Genomic DNA, 22,864 nt, shown 5'->3' on the forward strand with positions numbered 1-22,864 from the left:
ACAAGACACTATTCCTGCTCTCCTGCCTTGCTTGTCTTATAAGTAAACAAGCAAGATAATTTCAGAGATTTAATTTAGATCAGATAGTCAGGGAGGGCCTCCCTGAGAAGGTGAGATTTGGGCTAAGGGATGAAGAATGAGAACAAAACACAAGGGGAGCTGAGGGAAGAGCACTCCTGGCTAAGGGAACAGCAAGTGCAAAGGCCCTGAGGCAGGAGATTACTCATCACAAGGAGTGGAATGGAGCTCATGAGTAGGGCCATGCTCTATAAACTGTAAAGAGTCCCAACAGTAATTATTCTACTAGAGGGTTTTAAAATACTCTCACATCTTTGTCTTAAATGGTCCTCAAGATAATTCTAAAAGGGTTGGAGAGTGTCACAGAGAAGTATTATTAATCCTGGTTTATGGAACAAAATATTCTTAAGAATTATCATTGCATATTTTAAAAAAATGGTCCCACTTACTTCTATGCTTACATTTAATTTCATGTATCACCATTGTCTTTCATTGTTTTTGATGATGGGAATCCTTTGAGAATGAGCGACATCCTTATATACCTCTTTTCATTATGATATTTAATTCTGTGGTTAAGTCCTTAGGTGTACTGCTTTTTTTTTTTTTTTTCTTTTTTTTTTGGCCTTGTGGTATGCGGGATGTTAGTTCCCCAACCAGGGATGGAACCTGTGCCCCCTGCGGTGGAAGTGCCGAGTCTTAACCACTGGACCACCAGGGAAGTCCCCCTGTGTACTGCTTTTGCATCTACATTCATACGAGATGATAGTCTGTAGTTGTTTTTCTTGTGATGTCCTTGTTTGGTTTTGGTATCAGAGTAATACTGCCCTGTTAGAATGCGTTGAGAAGTGTTCTTTCCTTTATTATTTTTTTTTTTAGGAAGACTTCGTGAAGAATTAGTATGGATTCTTCTTTAAATGTTTGGTAGAATTTACCAGTGAAACCATCTGGACCTGGGCTTTTCTTTGTGGGTAGTTTTTTTTATTACTAATTCAATCTCTTTACTTGTTTCAGGTCTATTCAGATCTTCTATTTCTCATTGAATTAGTTTTTTTAAAAAATATTTATTTATTTAATTTATTTATTTGGCTGCACCAGGTCTCAGTTGTGGCACTTAGGATCTTTTAGTTGTGGCATGTGCGATCTAGTTCCCTGACCAGGGATTGAATCCGGGCCCCCTGCATTAGGAGTGCAGAGTCTTAACCCCTGGACCACCAGGGAAGTCCCTTGAATTAGTTTTAATGGTTTGTATCTTTCCAGGAATTTGACCATTTCACCCGAGTTATCTAATTTATTGGCATACAGTTGTTCATAGTATTCCCTTATAATCCATTTTCTCTCTGTAGGGTTGGCAGTAAGGTCCCCTCTTTCATTTTGTATTTTAGTAATTTGAATCTTCTCTCTTTTTCTGTTGGTCAACCTAGCTAAAGGTTTGTCAATTATGTTGATCTTTTCAAAGAGCCAGCTATTGGTTTTGCTGATTTATCTCTATTGTTCTTCTATTTCATTAATTTTGACTCTAATCTTTTTATTTCTTTTCTTCTGCTTGCTTTAGGCTTGGTTCATTCTTTTTCCAGTACCATAAGGTGGAGAGTTAGGTTATGATTTCAGATCTCGTTTTTTAATATAGGCATTTCGCACTATAAATGTCCCCCTCTTGTATGTGCTGTTGTTTAACTTCAAGAGTTTGGGGTTCCATTGCACCCTCCCACCTACCCTGAAGAGACTGGAGTAAAATAAGCAGGTCTAGAGTCAGGGAGCCTTTGCTGGGTCCTGATACTGCCACTTGCTAGGTGGCCTTAGCTAAGTCCCTACGCTTTTGGGTCTTAATTGTTTGTTATGTATAAAATGAAGGAGCTGGACCAGAGCATCTGCAGGGGCCTCCTTGTCTAACTGGCTTAGAGGCAGGCTCACATCTGATTCATCTCTGTGTCCCTTTGGTGTGGACATCAGTTGTTTCTGCCTACTCAGCACCTTTTCCTCTTCCTCTGGCAAAGGCACCTGATTTCCTTTTAGGGAGACACCCCTCCCCCATACTATATCTAGACCTTTTTTGTGTGCTATGGACCCCTTGACAGTCTGTAGAAGCCTATGGACCCCTCCTCAGATTGATGTTTTTAAATGTTTAATATCAACTACAAATGATTTAAAAGAAGTCAATTATATTGAAATAGTTATCAAATGATAAGAAAAAGAAATTTTGATATAGTAATAATACATATTTTTTATTAACACATGGAATAACAAGATCTAGTTGGTCTAATAGCTACTATAATTTCAAAATAGTGATGAACATAAATGATATTCTGCAATATGATATGAAATATCTGTGATTTCTATTGGTGCCAAAGTTATAGGAACTTTTAATACCACTGTGCTTTGTTTGCTACATTCATAATAGAAGGAAATGATAAATTTCATTTTGAAGTTAGTAAAAAGGATATAATTATTTCCCATTCAAATTAATGGTCTCTTGTTAAGAAGCCTTGGTTTGGGGGTGGGGGTGTTGCATGAAACAGCTTGACTCCTGGATTCAGAGGTGGGCATGTAACCCAGTACTGACCAATCAGAGCAGGGATTGGCTTAGTGATGGGCATTTGAGCCAAACTGATATAATCAGAGTGAATCCTAGTCTTTTGCTGGACAACTGGGACAGTTCCTTTGCTGGACTTGCTAAGAGGATTGGGTTTGGGCCTGGAGCATACCACCTTGCCATCACCAGGAGAGAAACTGTCTTAGAATGAAGCTGACACAGAGGAAAAGAGAGCTGAGAAATGAACTTCCACATCTTCCTGGCAACATTCCTCCTTTAAATGTGTTAATTATGGAAGCCAATACATTACCTGTTAAAGCCAGTTTAAGTAGGGTTTTTTGTTATTTGCAACCAAAGCAGCCACAACTAATACTGTATAGTCCCACAAAGTTTAGCAGAATACCTGGCACAAAGTAGTTTGTTCGTGAAGGAATGATGAATGAATTTCAAACAATGTAGCAACTTGACTGATATTATTTTCTAAACTCATATACGCATATCTGGCTTGATTGTGTATTAAAAGATGAAGGGTATACTCAAAGTAAGCATTCCACAGGCTTTTGTTGATTGAATGAATAAAGGAATGCATCCATTGTCACTATTTTCTATCCCCAGATTTGCATATTCTTTAGTGATATAACCAGGACCATATAACCTGGAGAACATAAGTCTAGAAACATGATGGACCAACAGTTACAAATCAAGTCCATGGCACACTCACCCTGGGGAAAGCCATGCATCAATTTGAAGGAATAGGTAGATCTATGTGAACTGATATGGAAAGACCTCCAAGACACATTAAGAAGGAAATTACAAAATAGTAATTATTATAGTAGGATTCCGTTTTTGTTTAAAAGTCTCAATGAAACTTTGAGGGTTTCTAGGTCTTATAATGAGTATATAAAACAAAGAAAAATCCTTTTTTTTTTGTTTTTTCTTTTCTGGAAGGCCATTCATGAAACACTAACAGTGGCCACCTATGGGGAGGGAGTGGTGTTGGGTGTGTTGGTGAAAGAAACTTGTCCTTTATTTGTATTGTTTATGGTTTTTTTTATATACAAGGATAAAATAATTATGTCATGTGTAATTTAAAATAATTTATAATGAAAAAATAATAAAAGAACTCTGACAGAAGGTGGAATATTCCCTTTCAACCAGTTTTTCTTCTTTTGAGCTGTCTGTCAGTTTTCTCAGGGAAGCTGAAGAGAGCAGGGCTGCACCCATCATGCTGTACCCAGGATGCTCTGCGGCCCCCGTGATGCTGTGCCCATGATGCCATGCTGTGCCCTCTATGCCTTGCCCTGCCTGTAAGGCCATGCCCTTTCCCTGGGACTCTGCCGTTCTGGCTGCTCCAGGAGCCAAGGAGATTCCACCCCATGTAAAATACTCCTGGGGTGGCCTACTGACCTGGATTCTCTTCTCAGTATCCTTACTCCAACCGCCTCTGCTGCCAAACTACACATGGCCCGGATGATCTCCCCTGCAAAGGGGAGAGGGAATCAGAGCATCTCACCGTCAAGGCAGAGGTCTCGGGGAGACACCCATCCAAGGCATGTTTGGGGTGGCTGATCCAGTCCAAACTCACTGGTATGCAGACTGGGAATCTGAGTCTTAGCTTGGAGATTTGTCCAAATGTGAGTTCAGTGCCATAGTGGGACTCCAACCTGACTTCCAGTTCAGACCTCATTTTAGGGAGGCTTCCCAAAAGTTCCATCATAGCTACTCCTTTATGTTGAGATCTTGAGTCCCTGAAATGTCCCTGCTACAATGCGTATTTGTTACTTAAATAGCACAGCACTCAACAACATAGTTTATCAGAGGAGCTCGTTTTTAGTATAGAAAGCAGACAGCAAGTTACATTTTATTTCATTTATTGTAAAAACAAAATTGTAACAACACAAATGAAAATATTAAAAGAAATTATTTCTGCCATCCTAATCACATTTTATTTGTTCACATTCCTTACGTCACTCTAACACACTTTACATGTACATTTATGCATATAACTATAATCACTTTACAAACATTTTTATAATCCTGTTTCACTTAATGTTATACATGTTTTCCTGTACATTTTCCATATAGATTTCTACCTTCTGCAGCGTATTTCAAGTAAATAAACCACTATTTATATAACTACATCTTCATTGTTTTGTATTATAAAATATTTCAAACATACAAAAAAGCACAGGGAACAATACACTACATAGATTTAACAAATACTGATACTTTAAAAACATTTTTGAGGGCTTCCCTGGTAGCGCAGTGGTTGAGAATCCACCTGCCAATGCAGGGGACATGGGTTCGAGCACTGGTCCGGGAAGATCCCACATGCGGCGGAGCAACTAAGCCCGTGCACCACAACTACTGAGCTTGTGCTCTAGAGCCCATGAGCCACAACTACTGAGCCCGTGTGCTGCAACTACTGAAGCCCACGCGCCTAGAGCCCGTGCTCAGCAGCAAGAGAAGCCACCGCAATGAGAAGCCCGCACACCGCAGCAAAGAATAGCCCCCCGCTCTCCACAACTAGAGAAAGCCTGCACGCAGCAAAGAAGACCCAACACAGCCAAAAATTAATACATAAATGAATTTAAAAAAAAAATCACAGGTACAATTGGAGCTCTCTCACGTACAATGTACTCTAATCCCACCAGGACAAGCTACATAACTTGCAGGGTCTGGTGCAAAATGAAATGTGGGAACCCTTATTCAAAAATCATTATGAATTTCAAGATGGCAACAGCAGAGCAGTTAACCATGCCCAGGGCCGGTGTGACTGCACGCATGAGGTGGCACACCCACGAAGCCAGCCCTGGATCCCCCTCTCCTCTCCTTTCCTAAAATGATCTGTGTCTTTGCTGTCCCGTGTTTATGCTTTTACTTCATATACATGTATTGACCAACGTTATGGAGTGTTATTTTGCATATTTTAAAATATTACGTAAGTGGCATAATACTGCGTGTATCCTTAGGCTGCTTGTTGATCTCACTTATTGCTTTTGTGATTTATCTTTGTGGTTTCATGCAGCTGTTATTGACTTTCACAAGTATCTAATAATCCACTGTGTGATCTCACCACACAGTTCATTTTTCCTGTAACCTCTATTTTTACCATAATTAACAATACTGCAATGAACATCCTTGGACACACTTCTCTGCGCACATGTGTGAGCTTTTGTCTACTGTCTGTAACTAGGTGTGGAATTGAACTGTCTTACTAGATGCTGAGGTTCTTTCCAATTTTTTGCTTGGCATCAATGTGCCCCCCTTGTATGTCTCCCCTTGAACATCCCACAGTCATCTGAAAATACTCCTTAGGAGACTTCCTTCTGAGTTGCCTCTCTTCTAAGACCAGTCATCCATTGAAGCCAGAACCTGGGTGTCCTGACCATTCCCTGTAATTCCCCCACCATTTCTTACCTATGACCAAAGACTATTGATACCCCCTCTAAAATATGGCTTCAGTCCAACCACTCTTCCAGATCCCTCCTACTACTTTCATTGTCTTGGCTCAGGATCCCACCTCTCCCCTGGACTCTTCTCCCAGCCCCACCCAGTTTTCAGCCCCCCAACTTCCTCCATTAAGGAACTTATTACACCCTCCCTAGCAAGCTGCAGGTTGACTAGTCTCTCCCCTGCATGTTGTGGAGATCAGAGCTGTGAGTTACGCAAGAGCAAAGATTGTATTATGGTTACCATTTGTGGGCCTGTAGCACAGGCCTGTAGCACAGGCCTGTAGCACCCAGCAGGTTCTAAAAATATTTGTTGAATCTATCTATCTATTTATCTATCCACATAAACATCATGCTGTAGTGGTCCCAGCTTTTGAATCAGACCCTTAGGATAAATTTCCAAAGGAGCATTACTGATGATTTAGGATTGTGAATGTAAAATTCAAAGTCCTTTGTAAGTGAACTTGATCCACACAAAATTCTAGGTCAGATGGGACAGATAGGTTGATCTATCTATAGATAGATATAGATATATAGATAGGTATTTATATATATTATATATATATATATATAAAATAACCTGGTAGAATTTACACCTCTGTAAAAACAAAGAATAATTCACATCTCTGGGCCTTTGTTTCTCCATCTGTCAAATGGGCATAAGGAGGGCCCATTTATCTGTCACACATGTCTGGGATCATTTTGCTCTGTGGGCAGATGGGGAAAAAGCAGGTGTTTCTCTTCCTACCCTGCTTCATGATTCCCATACTTGTGCACAGTCATTAACAAGGCAGAGGAGGGTGAATGAAAATCTGCCCTTGCAAAACTGCAAAACAGTCATAGCTGACTTCACAGCTGTTTACTGCCCTCACCTGCTGATTTGGAAACCCTTTCATCATTTGTAGTGTGTCAAAGAGAAAGTGATCTGGTAAGTATCTCCCAAATGTATTGGTGAGTTTATAAGTTAGCCCTACAGGAAGAAGAGGGCAACACAAAGAAATGCCTTGCTTATGATGGACTTTCAAGGGCCAAAAGCCCCTGTCCCCAATTCCGAGACCCTCGACTGACACAACTGGATGATGTCTTCCACAGCCTCAGCCCTGAGAAGTTTGTCCTGTGAAGACACCTGAGCACTACCCAATCTGGAACTCTGGCTACTAGTCCTGGCTCTGCCCCTGAAGGGTTGTATGACCTCCGCCACATTCTTCTTCCTGTACGGCGAAGCTGGTGGATAACATACCCTCCACTGCCCCTCCACAGTTCTCAAGTTCTACAATTCAATAGAAGATGGAGCTGGCTTTCTAAATGAACAATATAAACCAGGTAGCTTTTTAGTTCCTCTTGGCTTGAGTCCCTGCCTCCTGGGACTGGAGAAATAGGTGGGAAATAGGTGTGTGTCTGACTCCCTGGTCTGGGTCAGAGACTCACAGAGTTATGGGCAGCTGGCAGGAAACCTCAGTGATTATCAAGACCCATGTCCTATCTCCCCCATTCACTCGACAAAAATTCACTAAGCAGTTGTGTTGAATAGAATGTGGGCAGGGGTGGCAGCTGTTGTGTTCACTGATCACACTGGCTGGCACATAGTAGGTGTTCATTAAACATCTATTGAATGATGGGTAGTTTCCTGCAGCAGAGTCATTTAGGGGAGCATATGAAATGCAGATGCCTGGGCCCACCGTAGACCTATTGAATTGTCATCTCTGCTGATGGGGCCCAGGTGACTGACATGACTCCAGAGTTTGAGAATCATGGCTGTAATATCTGAGTAAAGCACTCTCCTATTATCAGAAGGGAGAAAACACTGATGTTTTTTACTTTTGAGGATTTGTTGGTAGTGACTAAAATATTCAAGTCAAATAGGTTCACTTTGCTGTAGCCATTTCCATGGAGCCTGGAGCGGTCTGGGCTTCGCCCAGGGTATGGGCAGGGCAAACTTTCACTAATCTCGGGAGAGGCAAGGCCAATAAAAAGGCAGAGGAGATAGGAGTCGAGGCACATGAAGTCCAAGTTTGGCATGATTATTGCCCTTCACTTGAAAGTCATAAAATAGGAAATGTGCCACCATTCCAGCTTCCCGGGAGGGGCTGCTGGTGTGAGGTTTTCCTCAATCCCTTTCAAGGGTCTGTGGCTTAGACCATGCACAGATCTGGCTTCAGATCTCAGCTGTGTCTCTAACTGCTTGGTCTTGGGCTAATCACTTTAACCCCTTTTAAGCTTTTGTTTCCTCAGTCATAAAATGGATATCACACTGCCCACTACTCAGGGTTGTTGAAGACAATCTGACATGATATAAACTCAGGTGTCTGGCACATGCACAGTACAGAAAAGCTGTTAAGTTTAGGTTGATACCTATAAACTGCCAGAATATCTGGGCTGGAGTGTTCAGTAGAGGTTGGTTTAGCCCGACCCTTTTGTTTTTACAGGTAGGGAAACAGCCTCAGAGGGGGGAAGCTAACTGCACAAGATCACCTAGCCTGTTAGGTTTCTTGAGGGCTTTTATGGATCAGAGAAGGTGATGAGGTTGACTCTGTGGCTGGCCCTTGATAAGGGAATTCCTGGGATAAGGTGTTTTTGTAAAAGAAGCTGGATATCTCAGGTGAGGTGCCTTTTCACCTGAGTTTCTTGCCAGCCAGAAGCCCATTCTGAGGACACAGGGGTTAGTAAGAAATGCCCTGAAGCTGGGCAATTTGTGGCTTTTCTATCAACATCAGGGTTTTAAAGACAAAAGCCATTGGGCGAGCGCTGTTGAGGGCTTCCCTGGGAGGCCCTGTCTGGCACTGCAGCTCTGCCAGGCCAAGGCTAGAGATGGCTGGCCTTGGGGACCCTCCAAGAATGGCCCCTGGGTTATAAGGGGCACAACACCAATCAGAGGCCAGGCTGGATCTGGTAGGGACACTTCTTGGAAACAGAGTCCTGTGGGGCTCTGACTCTGGTGCCTATGGGCAACAGCAGAAAAGCAGGGCCTTAGGAGTGCTCATGTCCTTAGTGCTAATGGGGATGACACTGGTGATGGTGGTGACGATGATGAGCGTGAGAATTAGCACTTCCTCTTTGCCAGGTGCAGGGCTAGGCAATTTATTTTACAGGCATTGCTTCATTCAATCCTCACAAGATCCCTACCTGGAGGAAACTGAGGCTCAGAGAGGTTAAGTAAACAACCAAGGGCACAAAGTTAGTGAGCACCAGGATTCAAATCCAGACCTATTGGAGTTCAAGGTAGCCAGCAACCTGTAAGCACTGGAGGAAAGGAAAGTAACATTGGCCAGGGCCTCCGAGAGACAAATATTTTATCCCCATTTTTACAGATGAGGAAACAAAGAAACAGAGAGGTTAGCATTTTCCCCATGAAGTCAGGTACTGTGCCAAACACTTTCCGTATGTCATCTCCTTGATCATCATAACATCCCTATGAAGTAATTTTTTTTTTTTTAAGTATTTATTTATTTATTTATTTATTGCTGCATTGGGTCTTCGTTGCTGCGTGCGGGCTTTCTCTAGTTGTGGTGAGCAGGGGCTATCTTCGTTGCGGTGCGCGGGCTTCTCATTGCAGTGGCTTCTCTTATTGTGGAGCATGGGCTCTAGGTGCACGGGCTTCAGTAGTTGTGGCATGCGGGCTTAGTAGTTGTGGCTCACAGGCTCTAGAGCGCAGGTTCAGTAGTTGTGGCACACGGGCTTAGTTGCTCTGCGACATGTGGGATCTTCCCCGACCAGGGCTTGAACCCGTGTCCCCTGCATTGGCAGGTGGATTCTTTTTTTTTTTTGGCAGGCGGATTCTTAACCACTGCGCCACCAGGGAAGTCCTGAAGTAAGTAATTCTATGATCCCCATATGTGTAGATGAGGAAACCAAGGCCTGAGACTAAATGACTTGCAGGTGTTCAAAACCAGGCATTCTGACTAGAGGGCCCATGCTCTTAACTCCCTGAGTTGCCCAATATTGGAATGAGATGTGGTGGGCTGGACCAGAACCTGGGACTCCTGACTCCCAGGCTAGTGCTCCGAGGTTACATGTAGGATTTCTCTCTCTCTCTCTCTTTTTTTTTTTTTTTGGCCGCGTGGCATGTGGGATCTTCGTTCCCTGACCAGGGATCGAACCCGTGTCTGTTGCATTGGAAGCGTGGAGTCATAACCACTGGACCGCCGGGGAAGTCCTAGGCTTTCTCTTGGGATTCATTGTCCCTTAAAAGCGCACTGGTCTAAAGCCCAAAGAGTGAAATCATGCCCTGCGGTTCTGGGAACCTCAGGCTGCAGAAGAAGGAAGCTCTTGCCCTGGTGTTCAAGTCTGAGCAGGTGTACTGTGGACCCTCCCTGTTTCCTCCTCTGGCTGGGAGGGAGCCCAGGTAGGGCAGGCAGGGTGGGTCAGCCCTTGTGAGTGCAGGGTGGGAGGAGAGCAGGAGGCAGGAGCGCCCAATAAAACAGGCCTAAATCTTCCTGCCTTCCTGCCTTTACCCAGGCGGTGCCCTCATCTCCTGCCTGGCAAACAGCAGGGCATGATGATGAGAGTTCAAGGTTGGCGTCAGGAGACCCGAGTTCTGGTTCTGGCTCTGGCACTCACTCCATGTGCACCCTTGACTCTGGGCAGTTTCCTTATCTACACAATGTGTGGTGGTGGTAATGGGGGAGCAAAATCCTCTGGGATTTTTAGTTAACACATTATTTATTAAGAACCTACTATATGCCAGGCACTGGAGACATAGCATGTGCAAAAGCAGATTCAGGCCCTGCTTTCATGGGTCTTAGAGTCTAGTAGGAAGAGATTCCAAGATCAAATCTTCACTGAAACTAATGTAAAATGACAACTGTTAACCAGTGTTTTAAAGGCCTGCAGAACTAAGGGAGCCCAGGATGGTGGGAGTGGGGGGAGAGGGAATGGGTTGACAGTCTGAGGGGCAGCAAGGAAGGATGCGGTGAAGATGTGGTTTACTAGATGAATGTCTGCTGGCAGGGGACAGCACCCTGTTGTGAGATGGTTCACCCAAGAAACTGGGAGGAGGCCAGTGGGCCTGGGGAAGCATGCAGGAGGCTGGCCATTTCAAGGCATTGTGGGTCACGGTAAGAGAAGTCATTGAAGTTTTGGGGTTTTTTTTGGGGGGGTGGGGGGAATTAGGGAGTGAGGGGATACTTAAGAGAGAGAGAGAGAGGGTTACATTTGGAATATGGGTCAACGCATCTTCTAAGGAAAAGACTTTTTTAAAAGCCACTCCCTCTGAGGAGCCTTCCCGGATTTCTCCACCTTTGACTTATGGTATCCCTCCCTCTCTGGCCTGCAGCCCGGCATGACAAACTCAAGCCTCCAGGGCAGCCAGACCTGGGCTTTGTCTTCCTGCACTGAATTGCACTGTGGCTTCAAACGAGGTCCTCTGCCTTCCCAGGCCTCAGTTTCCCCAGCTGTGCCGAAGCAGGTTGTCTCGAAGGACCCGCCCAGTGCTAACGCAACGTGATTCGCTCTGGCAGGAGCGGTGGGCTGCCCGCATTGCTGCGCAGGCATCGGACTGCCGGCTGGGGCACCGTCACCAGGCTACGGGCGCTTTCCTCCCAGGCAGGGGGCAGTGGGAGAGGATCGCGGCGCCAGACGTTGCGCAGGAAAGTGGGGGCGCGACCCCCTGCTCGAGCGGGCACCGCGCGGCCCCGCCCCCGCAGCCAGCTGCCCTGCGGCAGCCGGGGCCCGAGCTCCGCCCTCCTCCTCCCGCCGGCCTCTCTCCCTCCTCCCGCCTCCCTCCCTCGCTCGCTCGCTCCCTCCCCCCCGGCCGGCTCGGCGCTGACTCCGCCGCACGCTGCAGCCGCGGCTGGAAGATGGCGGGGAACGACTGCGGCGCGCTGCTGGACGAAGAGCTCTCTTCCTTCTTCCTCAACTATCTCGCCGACACGCAGGTACGGCCAGCAGGGGCCACGGGCCCGGAGCCAGGGCTGCTGAGCTGCGGGGGCTGCCGCTGCAGCCGCGGAGGCCGGGAGGCAGCGGTGGGCGTGTTGGGGGGATCGGGGGTACCAGGCTGCAGAGCCCCGCTTCCGTGCACCCTGCGATGCGCTTCGTTACGGGGACTGGGAGCTGGAGGTCCCCCCGCGCGTGCCGGAGCGTTGGGGGCGCTACGGCCGCTGGGGAGGGTCTAGCCTTCGTTGCTTGGAGTCCGGCCCCGACGCCCGCAGAGCTGGGGGGTTCCACGCTTCCTTGGGGAGGTTGAGCCGCGCCAAGGTGTGGGGGACCCTTACGCTGGCTCTGGGTGCGGGAGGCGCGCCCTCAGGCTCCCGGCACTTGCCGCCGTACTTTCACGTGGACTTGTGGCCCGGGCACAGGCGCTTGCCCCGGTCCCCGGAGTCCCCTGATCCTCCAGTCTCGGATACCCCGCGTTCTGCTGCTGCCCCCCACCCACAAGGCTCCCCCAAAGCGCCAGCAGCGCGGAGTTTCCTGCCAGTTGCCTGCTGAAGGCATAGGGGTCTGCGGGGCACGTGGACATGCGGGCGGGGATAGAACCTTCCTGGTTTCGCTACCCGGCAGAGCCCCCGGGGGGAAAAGCACGGCAGGATGGGGGCGGAGGACTGTCTGGGGATGCCTGGGTCCCCCTGCGGCGCGCGGCCCGGGTGCGCGCTCGGCGATGCTGGGGGAAGGGAAGGCGAGGCGGCGTCCCGGGCTCTGGCGGCGCCTGGGAGCCCCACCGGAGACACGCGCGTGACAGGAGAGGGTGCCCTGGTGTGCCGGGAGTTGGGGGGGGCGACAAGGAAGCTGGTGACTTGGAGACAGGGGCGGGGGGGGTTGCTGCTGGGATAAGCTGCACCGAAAATGGCAACACAAGGCGTGCGCGCCCCCAACCCCTTCCCCAGTTTTCCCCACCGCATGCCTGTTGCAAGCATAAAGTTTGGCCCCATAGTTAGGGCTTTTTCTACGGCCGCCCCGCTGCGGGTAGCGGGGCGGCTGGGGATGCGGCGGAGCTGAGAATGAGACCCCGGATGCGGGCGCATGCCTGAGCTCCGAGAGGGGCTGCTGGGCGCTCCCGGGCGCGGCTCGCTAGGGCTGGTTTGGTACCTGGAGTCGGAGCGCCGTTGCCGGCTTGTTTTGCATAACACTGGAAGGGAGGGGGAAGTCGGGGGGGGGCGGGATGTGGGAGGGGAGAGAGGGAAACTTTGCTTCTTGTTATATCTGCCTGTCTTTGGGCGGCAGCAGCTGTCATGGGACCGGGTGGGCGGGGAGAGGTTTGCTAGCTGACTCCTTGCCTTGAGATGCGACTTGGAGGGGATGCAGCAGCCGAGACGTTCAGCTCTGGCGGACTCTGGGTGGCGAGTCCTGGCTGGCTGCTGGAACCGCGCGGCGTGGCGGGGTGTCGCCGAGAGGAAGCCCGCCACGCGCAGGAGAAGGCCGGTCCTCGCCCGCTGCGGACGTTCATGCGTCAGGGAGCCGTGGGGCCTCGTGGTCGGTGGCGGGCCCGCTTGGGTGGGTTCCGGGCAGGGGCCGAAGCGGCTGGTGGCGTGTGATCGCGCTTCCCCAGGCCGGGGGAAGAGTGTGATGAACGGTCTGCGCGCGCGGATGTCTGTGTTTGTGTGCACACGCCGCGCGCGCCGGGCGCGTACCTTTACCTCTGACGAAACTGCAGTGGAGCTCCCGCGGCGGTCACTGGGCGCAGTCACTCGCCCCGCTCCCATGTCTGCTCCGAAGGCGGATCCCAGCCCCGGCACCACCACGCCCCCAGCCCCCCAGCCGACAGCCTGGGGCCAGGGGGACTGGATGCGGGGTGGACCGAGTTGCCGCTAGGAAAGTTCTGCCCTCGGCCCTCTTACTTGTCTGGGGGGTGACTCCAAACCTCTCACTAAGACGCGGATGAAGGAGGCCTGAAATAGCCAGAGACTTGTTCAGAGACCCATAGCAAGAACTTGTCCGTTTTGGGTTTAACTCCATCTTCTGTGTTCTTTGGCTCACCAATAATTATTTGCCCTTTTAGCCGTCCGGAGTGCCTACCCAGCAGGGATATTTCACCTAAGGAAACTTGAAAATTGGGTAATCAGGTATCAGACGAAGCAGTTCAGTGAAAGTTAATCCGGGACGTTTTGCTTTTTTTATTTAACCACGTGATAGGCTGAGGCTCTTCTGGTGATCTTTGCCGGCCCAACTTGGGAAATGTAATTGATAGGGGGAGCTTTGCAGCCGCCCCTAGAAGGCTCATAGAGCCAGCCGGAAGAGGACCTGGGCGGGTCATCGCGTGCCTCCTCATTTTACAGTTGGGGATAGAGGCTGTGAGGGCTGAGCGGCTGGTACAGGACCACACAGCCAGTGGGTGACAGAGCCATCCAGGGCTCCTGACTCCAGGTCCTGTGTGTTACCTCGAAATAGCACTGGACTTGGAGTCAGAAGGCCTGAGTGGAGTCGCCTTCCCCACTCTCTGGCTGGGTGACCCCGGAGCAAGCCATTTTAACTCTCTGAGCCTCCTTTCCTCCATCTGTCAAATGGGGTTGGTGGCGCCGCAAGAGAAGGCCCGCGGTTGCTTGCGGTGAGCACTGTTTGCATGTGAGATGTCTGTTGTTCCTGCAACTTCCTCTCCTCCCCCCGAGACCCTCCCTGGCCCTCCCCTCCTCCATCTCCCCCTTTGGAAGAGGTGGGGAGAGTGAGTAAAAAGGTAATTTATCGGCTTTATCCCAAAGGCTTGTCTTTGGTGGCTAACCCAGGGTTAGATAGAGGGAGGGCTCCTGTTTAGGACACTTAACTTTTACCCATTCAGGGCAAAGTTCAGAAATTCGGCAGACCAAGGATTGTGAAAGTTTTTTGGAAAGGTTTGGGGCATGTTCCCAAAGGACTTTGGGTTGGCTTCCCTTTGTTCAGGCTGTGCCCCTTGCCTGCAGTGCCCTCACCCACCATTCCTGCATGGCCCTCTGCTCTAGCAGGCCTCCCCAACCCGGCTTGCCCTGCTTTCTCTAGCCTCTGGTTTTCTTAGTCTGTGTTATACAACCGAGCACTTTGTGTGTGCGTTCTGTGTCCCAGTAAGATTCTGGAACTAGAGTTGTGCCTTTCATCTCTTTGTGCCCCTGTGGCACCTGTCACCATGCTGAGCTCCTTTGCTCAGCTCTTGGCTAGGCACAGGAATTACAGACAAGGGAAGCTCTCAGGCTGGCTGGGGAGACAGCTGGGCAGAGTATGGGAGAGAGGAATGCAGAGGGCTGCAGCTGTGGGCAATGACTTAGGCTCCAAAGGCCACACAGTAAGCCCACACTAAATATGGGTTGTTCGAAGTCACTTGGGGCATCAATCATAGATGCCCAAAATGTCAGAGTTGGCAGGAACTTTACTTTTATTTATTTATTTTAAAAAATTATTTGAATTTTATTTATTTATTTTTTTATACAGCAGGTTCTTATTACTTATCTATTTTATGCATATTAGTATATATATATCAATCCCAATCTCCCAATTCATCCCACCACCACCATCACCCCAGAGTTGGCAGGAACTTTAAATCATTAAGTCCAACCTGTTATCATTTAAAAATATTTAATTATAGAATTGTTGGGAAATACTGGCATGCATAAAGAAAAAAATTGAAAATATGTAATCTTACCGAAACATAACCACTCTTAATTTTTATATATTTTCCGACTTTTTCCTATTGATTCCTATGGATTATATCTTTTGTACACAAATGGAGTCATTCTTTACATACTAATTGTAACTTGGAATCTCACTGTTGTAGCTTGCTTTTGTTTTGTCCTCCAAACTATATGCTGTCACTGTCTTTCCACATCAACAGGTATTCTGCTTAATATCTTAATGGTTATATAATATTAAGGGTTGAACCATAATGCATTTAATCAATCCTTTATTGTTAGTCATTTAAGTAGTTTATAATTTTTTTTTTTTTTTTGCTCCTGTAAGCCATGCTGAAATGAATATCTTTGCATATGTCTTTTCTTCATTTGAATTCCTAGAAATGAAATTACTCTGTCAAAGGAACTATGCAGGCGTTTGGTAAACACATTTCTGGATTGCCTTCTAGAGAGATTGTGCTAATTTCACACCAGCATTGTGTGGGAATGCCTGGTTCCTCATACCCTGATAACTCTTGGTATTTTAATTGTTTTTCATTTTTACCAGTCTGTTCATCAATAAATTTTGTCACCTTATTGTTTTAATGTGCATTTCTTTGATGACTTGTGATGCTGAACCTTTCCCCCATATGATTATGGGCCATTTGTGGTTCTGTTCTGTGAAATGTTGTGTTGGTGAACTTGGCCCATTTTTCAAATGGTATTCTATCTCCTCATTGTTCTAAGACTGGATCCGAGCACCCAGAAGGGGCTCATGCCGCATGGAGAATTGGGGAAGATGTGTTGACTAATGTTGACTGCTAAGTCTGGAGTATTGCTGCCTCCACAGCCCCTGAAGCCAGGGTTAACTTCTTTTCCAAGTCAGGGTTCTGGCCATCTGTAGGGGCAGGTTGAAGTGAATCCTTTGCTGGGTGCCTTTACCTACTCTTCACCTGTGTGAGACCCAGGGGAGTAACTTTTTCACCTGAGCCCAGAAGGGGACACGTTTGCTGGATTTGTTTACCAGAGGCCCAGGGTTCACTTTCACTGGGGCTTCCTGGCTGGTGCTAATGATCAGGATGCCTGTGAAACCCAGGAAAGGCAATGGCCCAGCAACTGGGCCCTGGGGGCTTATATTTCCCCTTCACCCTAGGGCCCTCCTCTCCCCAGCTGGTGCAGGCCAGCCAGAAGCTTCATCATTGCCAAGAAAAGGTGAGTCACCCTTCTTTTTTTTCTGTCTCTGGAACAATAGGAGGAATACTGGTCTGAGTCAGAAGCAGCCTTGCAAATGGGAGCTTGGATTTGGGCTTAGAAGTGAGTCCCTAATACGAGCACTGCAGTATTAATGGCTATCTCCTATGACGACAATGCATCATTATCCTCATCCATGCAATTTATTGAGCATCCTCTATGTGCTGTGTGCTCTGCTGAGCCTTCTATTTGCATTATTACATTTCATTCTCATAAAGATTCTACAAAGTGTAGGTGCTATTATTCCCATTTTACAGATGAGGCATTTACAGTTTCAGAAAACTCATTGACTTGCTGAAGACGATCTACCTACATTACCTTGGAGTAAGTGGAAGAGCCAGGATCAGTGGGCAAGGTCCCTAGACCTCTTGACTCCAAGTTCCATGAAGACAGGGACTACTCTCTTTCTGTTCGTAGTTGTTTTCCAGCACCTTGTGCAAATGAAGGCCAATTGTAGAGAGAGAAGGCAGAACTCATAAGTCCCTCTGCTCCTCTAGGCCTCTGTTCCTCAGTCTATGAAATGGGGATATTAGGCCCTAACTCTCAGGTTTGGGAATTAAATAATCGAATGTGTATAAAATGAGCATCCAACTGCCGTTCACAAAACTTGGAATCTTTCTCTCTCTGAAACACTTTAGAAGGGCAAGAGCAAGGATGGAACTAACTCCCGCCCGGGCAATCCTTTCTCTGTAGGAAAGGGAAGCATAGTTCTTGTGATATAAGGGTGGAGGGAACCCAAATAAAGTCATTTAGAAGAGAATGAGCAGTGTTGTTTACTGTCTCTCCTCTTCCAACATAGTTGAATGCCTCACATACATCCTGTGGACACTCAGCTGATGAGGAATCAGTTGGATTGGACCGACGTTTCCGTTCCTCCGACTCTGGTCTAGGTCCTTGTCCATTGACAATTGGATTCCTGCATTTACTACCAAACAGATCTTTGCCACACCAGACTTTGCGCTCTCCTACCTGTCCTCAGCCTTGATGGCAGATCTGTCCTCCTAGAGTACATGTCTGATGTCACTCCCTTGCTCACACATCACCCATGGCTCCCCAGTACTTTTAAATTAAAGGCCAAAGTTTAGCTTCATGTGCAAGGGCCTTCAGGTACTTGAAGTTGGAGAGTTAGTCCCCTGACTTTATCCTGAGTTGTCTGCTTTCCCTTTGGGATCCTGGTCCGCCCCAGGCTATGTCATGAATCTTCTTCCAGGAAACGTTGGCTCATGCAGCTGTTTTCGGTCTCCTCTGTCTCCATTTCCACTATTTCCATTATTTATCCTGCAAGATTCAGCTCCCATGCCATCATTTTGGTGACGCCTTCTCACCTCCAGTTACCACTACTCCATCCCATGTGTGGCAGGGAGCACTCTGAAGTCAGTCTAGCTGGGTTTGAGTCCTGGTTCTGTGATAGTATTACTAGCCGTGAGACCTTTGGTGGGTCACGTGACTTCTCTGAACTTACATTTCCTCATGTGTAAAGATAGCGATAAATAGTACTTCCCTGATAAAGCTGTTCTGAGGAGTCAATGAGAATCAAAGGACAAAATGGATTTAAAGCACCTCACACAATGCGTGGCATAGAAGCACCCAATAATAGATGCATCTCTTCTAACACAGGTCTTGTTAAGTGTTTAGGAAATCACTCCAGATTGTTAAGCTCTATGAGGGCAAGGACTTTTGTTCACTTCATTGACCATTTTTTCCCACAATGAATAGACAAGTGCCTGGAACACAGTTCAGAATCCTCACTGAGTGAACAAATGAGCTACACTATGAGCCTCTCCAGAGCATGTGTTCCTGAGAAGAGACAGACTAATAAAACGCTTGTGGAATGACCTGAAAGGTCCTCTCCAGGCCTCCATCCCCACCATTTTAATGTATTCATAGCTTACCCGCATTTCAAGCCCCAGGTCACACCTGACTGCTCTGGAAGGCCTGTGAAGCACACTGTTCTGCCTCTTCCACTGACGTGGAGGGTGCCACTTACTATCTACTGGTGCTTGCATGCTTTTTTTTTTTTTTTTTTTTTGGCTTCTCAGCATGCATGATCTTAGTTCCCTGACCAGGATCGAACTCGTGCCCCCTGCAGTGGGAACTCGGAGAGTTTTAACCACTGAACCGCCCGGGAAGTCCCTGCCTGCATGTATGCGTTTAACCCTACAACTAGGATGACAACTCAGGGAAGGCAAGAAAAAATAATTTTTATCCTGGTCTAGCATTGTGGTTACCCATTAAGCAGACGAGTTTTCGAGCAGAAGAATGTTCTGTATGATTAGGTGTCAGGTTCTCTGCAAAGAACTTTGTATTTTAAACATTTTACGATGGAAAATGTCGAATATACACAGCAGAAGCCAGTGGTGGGAAGGGAATAGGGAATTTCCATGCCACCGACACCCAGATTCAGCCATTTTGGACCAGGGGCCACTCTTGTTCCTCCATCCACAGAACACGTGTCATCTATGGTTATTTCAGTGTGTATCTGTGAAGAGACTTTTGAGTACTGTTGCATGGGTTTCTTCCAGTAATGCTGAGGTTGCTTCTGTTTCTCCCGTTTTGTAAGTGATGAACTTGAGACACAGAGGGGTTAAGTCATTCAGGGTCTTGGAGCTAGTGAGTGTCTAACCTGGGATTTGAACGTTGGTCCTTGAGCAGCTCCCTCTCCTCAGCTTGGGAGGGATCTTGGAGTGCATCAGATCTACCCCTGCCTTTCCCAGAAGAAGGGACACTGGGGCACAGGAGAAGAAGCCATCTTGCTGGAGGAAGCAGGTCTCTGACTCTCTGACTAGTTCTTTTCCAGTATCAGGACTTGAGGGGAGGGTGGGTCTTGGCTCTCAGAGAGGGACAGGGTGACAGTCCTTGGAGAGACACTGCTGCCCAGGGTGGCTGGGCTTTGTGGTGGCTGTAGGACCCTGGGGTGCAGTCCACCACCACCCTGGGCAGGCTGCACGTTCTCCCTGCTCTCACTGTTCCTAAACCCCAGAGGCCTCACCCACTTCCCTTGCAGTTGACCTTGGTTTTCTCATTAGGTGCTGAGGACCATCCCTTGAGGGAGACAGGGCTGCAGGGTTAGGAGTTGACAGAGCTGAGAGGAGGGGCCTGGCCTGAAGTTACATAGCTAGACCATGGTGGCAGCAAGACTCCTGGGCTCCCCGACCTGCTCTTTCCTTAAGGAAGAGCCTGAGTTGCAGCTCAGGTTAGAGCAGGAGACCAGAGAGACTTTTACGAGTCATTGGCAAAGTCATTGATTAATTATCGCCAAAGGCCTTTAATCACTGCTCAGTCTTTTAGGAAAGAAAACAAATGTTTTCTCTAATTATTTGTTTCTGTGGCTGAGAGGGCTTTGAATCCTGGGATTGTACTATGCTTGGGGCAAGCCCTGTGGCCTTTGGCACAAAATTTCTTTGTGCCTCAGCATTTTTATCTAGGAAATAGGACTGATAGTAGCAGATACCTTAAGGGGTTTTAGGAAAGGCTATTTGAGATGATGCCTGTAAAGTGTTTTGAAATGCCCAATAAATGGGAGCCATTGTTAATAATAAAAACAGGCAAATATAATTCAGATCTTGCTACTTATCTTCCCACTGAACTCTTGGTCCTTGATCCTGTCTTAGCCCTGAGGTTCCTAGTATTATGATTTCCTTTCCCCTATACTTCTTGGGGGACTGAAGAGGAATCCCATCCAGCCTTAGCCAGGTGTTCCAATGCAACTTTTAGGAAAGCAAATCCAGTTAGATGCTGCTTGAAGAGAGGAGAAGAAATATCAGATAGTGATTAAGAGCTCTGGGCTTTGGAGTTTAACTGCCAAGGGTTTAAATCAGCATTCTACCATTTACTAGCTGTGTGACCTTGAGCAAGTGTCTTAACCTCTCTGACCCCAGTTGCCTCATGCAAAATTGGGGAGAATTATCGTATGTTCTTAGGATAACTGCAGAAGATAAATATGCCTGCCACATTGCCTGACATATAGCAAGCACCCAATAAATGGTAGCCTCTGTGAAGATGACAATGGTAATTATGTAAATACACCAAGGTAAACTTGAGCTTTCAGGGAGTTGGGAGTGCCTTAGAGACCATCTTGCTCAATGCCCTTACCTTGAAGTAAAGAAACAGACAGGGAGCAGACCAGGGAAAGCCTTCAGATCACCCAGCAGAGGCAGGACAGGACCCCTGGCTGCTATCTGCTTGGCCGGGGCTGGCTCTGCATAGCAGGGACTCAGCTGTCTGGGACCCACTGTCTGGGAACTCAGCCGGGAGAGCCCTGCTTGGCTGAGATGGATGCTCCCCGGCGGCTCTGCCGCCGTGTTTGTTCCTTGTGCTTGCCTGGCAGAACAGAGTCATTTAGCAGAGGGAGAGCGAGGAGACGTTAGAAACCAGGCCCTGAGCAGTTGCAGCAGCCGGCCCACGAGTGGCTCCCTGATGTTGCCATGGCAAACAGCCTTGGCAACGTGGCTGCTTGAGCCTTTATTTCTGGTCTCAGGCTCCTCTCAGAGAAGTGTGGTACCCAGGACACTGGGGAAGGCCCTGACCTGGTTTTTTGGCACTGAGGATGGCCCAGCCTCCATGCTGCTAGTGACCCCAGGCCCCAGCAGCCCCTGCTCAAAACATCTGCAGGCCCACCCTCAATGACCTGCAGAATCAAGCTCCTTGGTATGGCATTCGGGGCCTCAAATGCCTATCCATTTATCCATCATTCCATCCATCCATCCATCCATCCGTCCGTCCGTCCGTCCATCCACTCATCCGGTACTATTGATCATGCAACAGTGTACCCATTGCCACAAGAGTAGAACAATATTTTATTTTTAACGTGGATCCTGATGTTAGGTGTTCCTAGGCCGCCCTCCTCTTCAACCATATCCTTCAACCGTGACGGTGATGAGAACAGTTGACAACTGCTAACCCTTTCAAGCAACAGCATTTAATCTCAGAGGAACCCCATGAAGTGGTCCCCGCTGTGACCCCCATTTTACAGTTGGGTAGACTGAGGCTGACTACCCAGTTTGAGGTGCTGGCACTGTTCTGCAGTTCCTTCCCTATACCTGGTAACCACTAGGGCCCCTACCATGAGGTATCTGTTGCCCCTCCCAATCTCCAACAGCATCCTTCAAGGCCAGCTTGAGTGCTGCCTCCCCTAATCCTTCTCTGAGAAGTGCCCCCTTTTTGCTCTGTGATCCCATAGTCTATGGCAGACATTTGCATGTCCTGCCTTCACTCTATTCTGTCACCCTGATTCGTTTATATCTGCCTCTCAGCCACTCCAAAACAAAACACACAGGGAAACTGGCTATAAGGGAGAGCTTTGAATGTCCTGGTGAGAAGTCAGCAAAGGTTTTTGTTAGTATTATTATTTATAACAGTAACCATAGAAAATAGGTAACATTTAATGACCACTTACTATGTGCCAAGTACTAAGCTAGGACCTTCAGGTACATTGTCAGGTAAAGGAGTCTCAGCTACCTGGTGAGGTTGGTCCTATGACAAACCAGAAAACTAAGGGTATAAGAAGTTCAGTGACTCACCCCCAATCACCCAGACAAGTAGTGGAAAGGCTGGGATTTGAGCCTAGGTCTGCCTGGCTTCAGAGCACATGGTCTTAACCACTGCAGTGTGACTAATCTGGCTGAGCATATAGAAACATATAGAAAGGACTGGAATGGGGGTGATGCACAGCAGGAAGGAGGCATCTAAACTTGCCCTCAGCCGGGGGGGCTCAATGGAAGTGAGTGGATGTGGGAGAGAAGTGACAGAGTACAGGGGGCTCAGAGTGGCATCCCTATAATTGAGATGGCGGGGGGTGGGGTGGGCAGAAGAGAATTTGCTTTGGGGGAAGATTTGTATGGGGAGTAGATACCTATTTATTCTGGGCCTACTGTGTGCCAGATTCGCCCCCATCCCTGGCCTTCCCTGGAGCTTGTTAAATGCAAAACTCTGGTCCCAACCTGTGATAACCTTTGTGTATGTGTTTATTCTCTACTGTTCTCTCTTCTGTAACCAGTCAGGACCAGCGCTCCCTAAGGAGAGGGGTCTCGTCAGGCTGGTTCAGCATCAAATCCCCCAGTGCCTGGACAGTGGCTGGCACACTGTAGGTCCCCAATAAATATTTGTTGAGT

The 22,864-nt window shown here is 47.8% G+C and overlaps 1 protein-coding gene and 1 non-coding gene across 2 annotated transcripts in view; one reads left to right on the forward strand and one right to left on the reverse strand.

Annotated features, from left to right (window-relative positions):
* Positions 1–1,163: 1,163 nt before the first annotated feature.
* On the reverse strand, positions 1,164–1,236 carry TRNAR-CCU (transfer RNA arginine (anticodon CCU)). The gene has a single exon. It is a non-coding gene; the product is annotated as a tRNA-Arg (tRNA).
* A 10,559-nt stretch (positions 1,237–11,795) lies between these two features.
* PPARGC1B (PPARG coactivator 1 beta) overlaps positions 11,796–22,864 on the forward strand; it is a 104,637-nt gene continuing 93,568 nt past the window's right edge. Inside the window, exon 1 of the mRNA XM_068534547.1 lies at positions 11,796–11,873. Coding sequence (XP_068390648.1) covers positions 11,796–11,873 — 78 coding nt within the window. The remainder of the gene's footprint in view (positions 11,874–22,864) is intronic.

Source organism: Eschrichtius robustus, chromosome 2 (assembly GCF_028021215.1).
Source record: "Eschrichtius robustus isolate mEscRob2 chromosome 2, mEscRob2.pri, whole genome shotgun sequence".
Lineage (NCBI taxonomy): Eukaryota > Metazoa > Chordata > Mammalia > Artiodactyla > Eschrichtiidae > Eschrichtius > Eschrichtius robustus.